This window comes from Berghia stephanieae, chromosome 4, assembly GCF_034508935.2.
Source record: "Berghia stephanieae isolate SIO BIC M18660-M18661 chromosome 4, UCSD_Bste_1.3, whole genome shotgun sequence".
NCBI lineage: Eukaryota > Metazoa > Mollusca > Gastropoda > Nudibranchia > Aeolidiidae > Berghia > Berghia stephanieae.
This window is the reverse complement of record NC_088363.1, coordinates 42,839,186-42,849,185: the sequence shown is the minus strand read 5'-3', so window position 1 is coordinate 42,849,185 and position 10,000 is coordinate 42,839,186. Positions and strand designations below refer to the sequence as shown.

The following is a 10,000-nucleotide window of genomic DNA, read 5'->3' as shown; positions in this document are numbered from 1 at the left end:
AGAGCTTTTTCCAAGGAATCAATTGCGCCGAGTGTAACACCACAAGACAACAAGGCTGCACAAGCGAAAAGAGAAGAGTTTTTGGGTTTTTTTTAAAATGATAGTCCTTCAGAGCTATTAGTTCAATGGAGCTTGTCATTTATCCCGTTTCTATAGCGTAAAATAGACGTTAGAAAGTGCCTGCTACCCTTTGGATAAGTTGCTAGTCTATCGCAAAGTACTTTACGCCAGATCTAACAAACCTAGCTACCTTGCTGGGCAGGCATTGGGGGGGGGGGGATCGATCATGTCACTTTGTGTGTGAAATAAGTGTCCTACCAACAGAAATATCGGGACCCCGGTGGTTTTAAAAGTCTACTGTAAATATAGATGTCTTGGTAAAAAAGGATGTTTGTCGATTCATCGTATTGTAACCTATTGCACTCTATCGCATTGCAAAAATAATCGTCATGAGCAATCCCCGGCCGCTCTGAGCGCATACAACATGCAGCGCTTGTCACCAGCATGATGGCGTTGGAAGAAGAAGAAGAAGAAGAAGAAGAAGAAGAAGAAGAAGAAGAAGAAGAAGAAGAAGAAGAAGAAGAAGAAGAAGAAGCTGTTAAAAATCATTATTATTTCTCTTGTTTACAAAACATTAATGCTTGTGATTTATTGTGTTCCTCAGAGTTGTCCTCAGAGGGAAGGATCTATTTCTCCTTGAACGCGGCCCCGTGGAATGCCACAGATATCTGCTACAATGACCCAGATGACATTCCGCCCCAGGCATATGAGGTCATGATCAAGGATGGTAAGTTCCGGTTTGGGTCATCAGAACTTGTTTTATTTTTGTATTTTATTTCTTATTTTGTTTATTTGTTTGTTTTGTAGGGGGCTCCGTATGGTCTCTGCACTGCGGCTGACACCTGGGTTATTCCAGTCTTCCTTTGAAATAAACCTTGAAAACAGATTTCCCTTCGGGATGAATAAACAGTATTTAATTTTTTTTTTTTTTTTTTTGGTTATAATTTACTTTTTTAATTATTCTTGAGCTTGTATTTGTAAAAGTGATATATAACCATTAATGTACTCTATACAGCCTCGATGTTTGTTAACAGTTCACTTTTTTTATCAGTCAGTCATGGAGACGGAGTTTATCCCTGTTTCTATGGTGTGACACGAGCAATAATATTGCTACCCTTTGGATAGGACACAAAGTGATTTCCGCCAGATCTAACAGACAGAGCAACCCAATCCCGCTGGGTGGACAGGGGGTCCGACAAAAATCTCGACTGCACCCGGGATCAATCTCGGTCCCTTTGCGTATGAAGCGAGTGCTCTACCAACTGAGCTATCGGGACCCCCATTTCATAAAGTACAAGTCGACTATCAAGCGTGTTTTTTTTGTACTTGTAGTCTCCCTAGAATATGGACTTACAAAATGGTTCCCAATAAAGCGGGGAGTGGGGCAGGGGTGCATCCTTTCACCTTCACTATTCAGCCTATACACCGAAACAATAATGCGTGATGTAACGACAGAAGAAAAAGATGAAGAGTACAGTGCCGTGCATATAAATGGCAGGAAGATTTCTGACCTACGATATGCAGACGACACGGCGCTATTGTCAACAATATCAACAGGTCTCAACAAACTAGTAAAATCGGTAAAAAAAAACATAGTGAAGACAAAGACCTATTATTAAACGCAAAGAAAACGAAAATAATGAGCACAGATAAAAGCAGCACTGCTCAGGTCGAAATAGAAGGAGAACAACTGGAAAATGTTACAAATTTCATTTACCTTGGAGCACAAATAGAAGCCAATGGAAAATCGGCACCAGATATCAGGAGAAGACTTTTGCAAGCAACAAACTAAACAAAATGATGGCAATTTGGAAGAGCGAGGAAGTCAGACTGAAAATGAAGATCCTAACATCCTGTATTTTTCCTACTGCAATATATGGATGCGAGACATGGTCTATAACCAAAGAATCAGAAAAGAGAATAATCGCCTTTTAAATGAAATGCTATAGAAAAATCTTACGCATCCCGTGGACAAACAAAGAAAGCAATGCAAACATCATGAAAACACTAGGACTAAAAAAGTCCCTGCTAATGAGTAAGATAAAAAAGCTGAAACTCAATTACTTTGGGCACCTGAAAAGACACGACACACTAGAGAGAGATGTACTGGAGGGCATGGCGGAGGGCAAAAGAGGCAGAGGAAGACCACAAAGAAGATGGCAACAGGATATACAGGAATGGCTCAACAACGGCGTGACGGAATGTGGCAGATGGGCACAAGACAGAGACTTCTTCCGAAGGACTGTGTGGGAGGCTACGTCCAAGTGATATGCCACAGAGAGAGAGAGAGAGAGAGAGAGAGAGAGAGAGAGAGAGAGTCTCCCTATATATCCGACACGCCAATATAGCTAGGTGCGACGTTACACCTTGATCTAGTGTGTAAATATGTGTAGAATGAAATTTGTATCGGCTTGAACGAGACTCGGCAGCAACTTCTAATATGTAGCTATGTGGTCTAGTGGTATGACACTCGTCTTCGGACGGACATAAATGTCATGGTCTCAAGTGAGTAAAGAGCTACTCGACTATGCATAAAGATATATGTAGAATGAGGCCCCAGAATTTACTAGTTACTATAAATGAAAAACAATTAACGATTTGTTTACAATGAAATAAAAATAATGATGAAATTTAATTAAAAGAGATAAACAGTGATCGTGGCAGTTACAATAGAGATGTGAATATATTACGTAACTTATGATAATATGTCAGGTTCGTAAGTTTACTTTCCAGGCAGTTGACAGGCTTGGATGATATATTCGTCTGATAATAGGCTCGGGCTCGTAAAATTCCACTTCCAGGCAATTGGTAAGGGGTTATTGTGTAATTCCTTGACAGCGGGCTCGGGTTTGATCCTTGAAGATTATACAATCAAAGTTAAAAGCTCCGGCGTCTTAATGGTGTAGATATAATATCTACAAAGTCCCAAAAGATAAAAATCTTCCAGTATATATAAGGAATAGAGCGACTGGCCGTCCGGCATAGATTGTGGAGAGAAGTGAGTGTCGAATGTTAGACCTATCAGCTTTTATAATAAGTGGCTACGTGACAGAATGTAGAACGAAAAGTATTCACTAATTAGAAATTAATTCGAGGGAAGGCTATAAAAGGAAAGACGATCTAATATTAGAAGGTAAAGTTTATCTAAGCCTACGAAATATAACTGGAGTGAGATGAATTCAGTTCTTAATAAAATAAAATTTAATAAGATAATTGTGAACAACCTTTACTGTGACACCCCCCACCCACGTTTAAAATATACTCTTTAACCATTATGGGAAAGATAGATTTTACAAACGGAAGTAAATTTACTATCATGATACTCTAGCATTAATCCATTGTTATGATTTGTGCTACAATTAAATTATTTATTAACTAGACATGGAAATGTTTATATTAACGTAGGTATATGAATGGGTGACAATAACAATGAAAGATTGTGATTACAAATCATTGTGATAAACAATAGTGATGGCAATGAAGCATGATTTAAGTCGATGATATGAAGGTAATTTACTGAATGAAATGAATGAAAATGTAAATGGAATATTGACATTTCAATTATTAATCATAAATGAGTGAAAATTCATAACAATGATAGATAAAGAGAAGATTTCCCAAATCATGAATGGGTATGGTATATATATCCAAACAATACTCAATGTTACATTAAGTTGGGTCATCATGTTTACAAATAAAATTATCGAAATTGTGCGTTCTGATTTGGCATAATTTTCGAGGTAACTAACAGGTTAAGTTATACCCTTCTCACGTCATTACACTAATCGAGAAAGTAGGTTGGCGTGAATATTTTCACAGCCTGGTATGTGAGAGATACTGAAAGTGTAATTTTGCAAAAATAGACTCCACCTTAGTACTCTACTATTATTCATTTTGTTATTTCTTATGTACGTGAGTGGTTTATGGTCGGTTTCGACCACAAACTCTTTTAGCAGTAGATATCTGCTGAATGTCTTTAAAGCAAAGACGATGACCAGTCCTTCACAGTATCGTGGTTCTCTGTCCAATAATTTTCTGCTTGCATATAAGCAAGGCATTAGAGTTCCCTCATGCTCCTGTAATAGTACACCTGCGATGCCCTTATCAGACGCGTCAGTTCTTACAACAAATTCTTTTGATATGTCGGGTAATTTAAGAATTGGTTCTGAACAGAGTAATGCCTTTAATTGGTTAAAGCTATTCTGGCACGCTTCTGTCCAAACAATTTTGTTCGGTGACCCATTCTTTGTCAGATTTGTTAGCGGTTGTCGCGATGTGCGCGAAGTTGTAAATGTATTCCCTGTAAAAATTTAGGAGCCCAAGTACTTTGCGTACTTCTTTTTTTGTCTTAGGTGGTTGCAATTGTGCGATTTTTGTTTGTTTTTCTGTCTCGGGTGTCTGTGTCCCATGACCAACGGTATGATTAATCCTGCATTTGAAGCTTCGATATTAGTAAACATAGGTTGCGGCACTGTGTCTCTATCAAAATAGTTTTTTAGCATATTTGCATGGAATGTCTTTGTTGTGTTGTTAATTTTAATCTCGTAATTAACATTAGATTTTACTGCTGTTATTTTGAATGGTCCTTTCCATGTAGCTAAAAGTTTACTCGAGTCATCGGGTAAGAGTATTAGTACTTTGTCACCAATCTCAAATTTTCTTGATTTGCTTTTGCGATCAGAGTATTCCTTGTATTTCTCTGCTTTTTTTATGACGGATTCCTGTGCTAGCTTACACGTGTCCTCTATTCTGTCTTTCATGTTTCTTACATATTCGTAAGCAAACATAATTTCGTTATTGTCCTCCTCATTCCCTTTACAAATGTCGGCTACTATATTGATCGGGCCGCGAGGTGATTGTCCATACATCAACTCAAATGGGGAGTAGCCTGTAGATTCTTGGGGTATTTCTCTATATGCAAATAGGATTGCTGGTAAGTATCTGTCCCAATCATCTGGTTTTTCTGCTGACACTTTTTTTAACATATTCTTTAGAGTGCCATTAAATCTTTCACAAAGAACATTTGCTTGGGGGTGGTAGGGAGTTGTGAATGAGTGTTGGATTCCATGAGTTTCATGGTTTCATGCATCATATGTGATGTAAATTGGGGTCCATTGTCCGACAGTATCTCATTTGGTATGCCTATTCTAGTAAAAATTGTCATCAATGCTTCAACTATGTGATCCGATGTAGTTGATTTCAATGCTATCGCTTCTGGCCACCTGGTTGCGTAATCGACTAGTGTTAGTATGTGTGTATGGTTTCTATCTGATTTTGTTAAAGGGCCTATAATGTCAATTGCAACTTTTTGAAAAACTTTTTCAATAACTGGGGTTGTCTCTAATGGCAATCTCGGTATTCTGCCTTTTGCGACTCTTCTTTGGCATGTGTCACACGATTTCACATATTCTCGGACGTCTTTAGTAATTCCAGGCCATGTGAAATTCTCGGATATTCTCTTCAATGTGGAAGAGCTTCCAAGATGTCCAGAAGTTATTGAATCGTGCGCTATTCCAAGGATTTTGTTTCTGTAAATACTCGGCGTGACCAGTTGTTTAGCTATTTTGTGTCTTTTCCTATGTAACCTGAACAGAATATCTTTTTCAATGATGTATTCAACTTTTGATTTCGTCCTTTGTTTGCGATATTGAAATATGATGTTAAAGTCGGGTCCTTTTTCTGTTCTTCAATGAACGTGTTCCTGTCAAATTGTTGTGGTTCAAGAGAAATAGTCATTGGCTTCTCTGTTGTCTTAGTCATCTTTCTTGTTTCTGCTAGACAAGCTGTTTCTTGGGTTAATGGCCATTCTTTTACATCTGTTGGGTTGTCTTTAAGACCTTTTTTATTGCCAACAATAACATCAGCGACGGGGTTGGGAAGTATACAGCATTCCACTATTCCTGTATAGTATGGGGTTTCTATGTACACATCAGCTGTTTCGTGATGCATTGTACCGTTTTTCCAGTTTTGTCTTCGTCATTGATCAAAGATGCTTTTATTCCTACTGTACTGCATCCTGTGTCTCTCAATATTTTGCAATCAGTTCCATTAGCTTTGCCTTCACAAAAAAATAGCGATCCTGACTTGTGAGTTTGTGTTAAAAGTGACATACCTTTCACGCAATACACATTTATATTTTCTCCTGACATTGCTCGTGTCTGATTATTTACACTTGTTTGGAGTGATGCATTTGCAGTTTCTTTTGGATATCCCACGATTTTGTAACATTTGTCTGCTGTGTGGCCTTTCATTCCACAATATTGACATTTAATTATAGGTTTGTTGGTTTTCATATACTCAGTATTATTGTCAGTGCTATTTCTTGTTTTGTTTTGATAGGATCGGCTATGGTCTCTATTGAACTGTTTGTTCCATGGTTTGTTACTATGATCATCTTGTTTCACTTGCGTGTTCCGAGTGATTGATCGGCTCGTTCTATTTGAGTATTGAACTTTAGGTGTACCTGGACTCTGAGCAGCGGCAGCGTAGTATGGTTCCTTCAATTTTCTGCTAAGGGGTGTCAATGGATGTGCGCTGTTAAAGTTTTCTGCGTAGATTTTTAATTTGTCCAAGTTTTCTGGCTTTCTCTCTTTAAAGAATGCGACTAAATCTGGGTTGCAAGCTTGATAGATTCGATTCTTCAGCGTGAGATAGTAAAGGCCTGCAAAGTCGTCTTGTTTTACGTTTGCCAACTCAAGCCACCGATTTAGAAATTGAGTAATTCGGTTCACGAATGTATTAAAGTCTTCTCCACTTTCCGGTTTTGCAGTGTGAAACCTTTCCTGGTAACCATCTTCCGTTAATCTAAATCTTTTTAGTAGAGCGTCTTTAATTTTACCATAAGCATCTGCATCTTCAGTTGTTAAGGTATAGAAAACTTTTAGCGGTTCTCCAGATAAGCAGTTAATCAAGGCTGTGGCCCATTTGCTTTCTGGCCAACGATAACCTTTAGCCTGAACTTCGAATCGGTCTAAGAAGGATTCTAGACAGTCTGAGCGTTCATCGTATGTTGGCATGCGTGGAAGTTTCACGAAAAATTCATCACTATTATTATGTTTTCTTTCATGACCGGTTTTTGTTTTTTCAATTTCCAGCATCATTTGGGTCCTTTTGGTTTCTTCTTCTGCTAAAGCTATTTGTCTTTTTAGTTCCCTTTCTTGGACTCTTTCTTCTCGTTCTTCTCTACGAATTCTTTCTTCATTTTCTTCTCTACGAATTCTTTCTTCATGTTCTTTTTCTTCTCTACGAATTCTTTCTTCGTGTTTTTTTTCTTCTCTACGAATTCTTTCTTCATTTTCTTCTCTACGAATTCTTTCTTCTTTTTCTTCTTTTATTTTCTCTTCGCACCATGAAAATATTCTTTCCTGGGGTATTTCTAAGTCCTTTGCGAGACTTAAGTATCTTTTATATGCTTCCATTTTTGCAATAAATTAGTTACGATATTTTATATATATATATTGACAGGATACTATTACTGACTGTTTTATTTATTTACACTTACTGGAATGAACTGTTCTATTTTTAGAAATCTCTCTCTCTTATTTCAACTTATTATGTATGTTGAATTTGATGCCTTTTATCGTTATATCTTATAAAGCAATGTGTCAATACAATGCGGAGTTATTATGACTTGTGTCAATAACAATGTGTCAATCGCGTGTACTCTAAACTATGTTACTACGAAAAATTTATCACCAATGTTTGTGACTCGTCGCTAGTTTGTGTACAATTATTCGCAATGACGCTAAAATACTAGAGTGTGATAACAATAATAGGATGCCAAAATAATCCCAAGTTATCTATCACTAAATATAACACGACGGCTGGTAGACTCCCTTTATTATTATTTAGTTTTTAAAGACTCACTTTTCAGAACATAATATATAAGTGGTTTTCGGTAACAGTAATATGCCAAAAATGCATTTAAAACAAATCACTATGCAAAACAAATCACGATGTCTATAGTTACTATGTGATGCCCAACTCATGTAAAAGAGAATAATGAAGGATATATTTACCAACTCAGTTCGTGGCTGGGACCTCTCTCTTGTTCAATGGTTGTTCAACAATTGTAATTAGGCATTGAAGAGTGTTTAACAGTGATGTCTGAAATACAAAACAATAAAATATCGTAAGATTTACAATAGTTACAAAATGTGTTCACAACACTGAGTGATTGGATGATAGGTGAATGAATCGTTATGGAATGTAAACATATTGAAAACAATTCATAAATGAGGCAAACAACAAAATGAAATGAGTGATATAATAACAAAGTGGACAAGGAATGAATGAATGAATGAAAAACTGAGTGAATAAATGAATGAATGAATGGATAATGTATGAATGAAAGAATGAAGGGAGGAATAAATGTATGAATGATTGGATAAATGAGTGAATAAACGAATGAATGGATGAATGAATGAATGAATAAATAAATGAATGAACAATGAATGAATGAATAATTTATAAATGAATAAATGAATGAAGGAATGAATCAATAAAATGCTATTCAATTTCAATGAAAGAATGAATGGATAAATTGCTATTCCATTTAAATGAAGAAATGAAAAAGAAAAAAAAATTAATCCTGTAAATAGGGAGTTCAATTAAAATATGATCAAGTGGGGCAATTAAGAGTTTTACAATTTAAACTTTAAAGTTAGATTAAATAGATATATGTAACTAAATAAATTCAATTCTTTATATGTGTCCCCTCCAAAATGTCATGGTCTCAAGTGAGTAAAGAGCTACTCGACTATGCATAAAGATATATGTAGAATGAGGCCCCAGAATTTACTTGTTACTATAAATGAAAAACAATTAACGATTTGTTTACAATGAAATAAAAATAATGATGAAATTTAATTAAAAGAGATAAACAGTGATCATGGCAGTTACAAATAGAGATGTGAATATATTACGTAACTTATGATAATATGTCAGGTTCGTAAGTTTACGTTTCCAGGCAGTTGACAGGCTTGGATGATATATTCGTCTGATAATAGGCTCGGGCTCGTAAAATTCCACTTCCAGGCAATTGGTAAGGGGTTATTGTGTAATTCCTTGACAGCGGGCTCGGGTTTGATCCTTGAAGATTATAAAATCAAAGTTAAAAGCTCCGGCGTCTTAATGGTGTAGATATAATATCTACAAAGTCCCAAAAGATAAAAATCTTCCAGTATATATAAGGAATAGAGCGACTGGCCGTCCGGCATAGATTGTGGAGAGAAGTGAGTGTCGAATGTTAGACCTATCAGCTTTTATAATAAGTGGCTACGTGACAGAATGTAGAACGAAAAGTATTCACTAATTAGAAATTAATTCGAGGGAAGGCTATAAAAGGAAAGACGATCTAATATTAGAAGGTAAAGTTTATCTAAGCCTACCGAAATATAACTGGAGTGAGATGAATTCAGTTCTTAATAAAATAAAATTTAATAAGATAATTGTGAACAACCTTTACTGTGACAATAAAGGTCCAGGTTTCGAGTCCCGCTCTGGGCGGCGCATAGTTGAGTCCTTGGGAAAAGTTCCCTTATTCAAATTATCTCACCGTATTCAAGTGTAAAATGAGTACCTGGTCTTTAACAGAATTGTCTCCGTTTGAAACAAAAATGTACTAATCTCTAAAAGGTGTCATATTTCGTCTTACATGTTCAATTTTGCTGTTTGCTAGGAACCCCTTGTAAAGCGCTTTGAGCACGTTTAGTGGGCTTAACGCTAAAATAACTGCTCAAATATTTTTATGATTTCGTAACTATCGTCACTATGCAAAGCAAACCCTCTGCGATCTCCGGATCGTCTCTTCAAGTCCACAAAGCGCACTAAAAAATCGGGTAATAGGGCTATGCGGTCTTGTAGTTTTCGGATCGGAAGGTCCTGGGTTCGAGCCAGCCTCGCTCCGCGCATAGTTTTGAGTGCTTGGAAAAGTCTCTTT

The 10,000-nt window shown here is 36.6% G+C and overlaps 1 protein-coding gene across 3 annotated transcripts in view; it reads left to right on the top strand.

The window, feature by feature from the left end:
* The window catches only part of LOC144970615 (uncharacterized), a 45,441-nt gene that overhangs the window by 14,687 nt on the left and 20,754 nt on the right, over positions 1–10,000 (top strand). For all 3 annotated transcript variants that reach the window (XM_078910432.1, XM_078910430.1, XM_078910431.1), the window contains exon 6: positions 665–787. In XM_078910432.1, the coding sequence (XP_078766558.1) occupies positions 665–787 (123 nt within the window). The remainder of the gene's footprint in view (positions 1–664; positions 788–10,000) is intronic.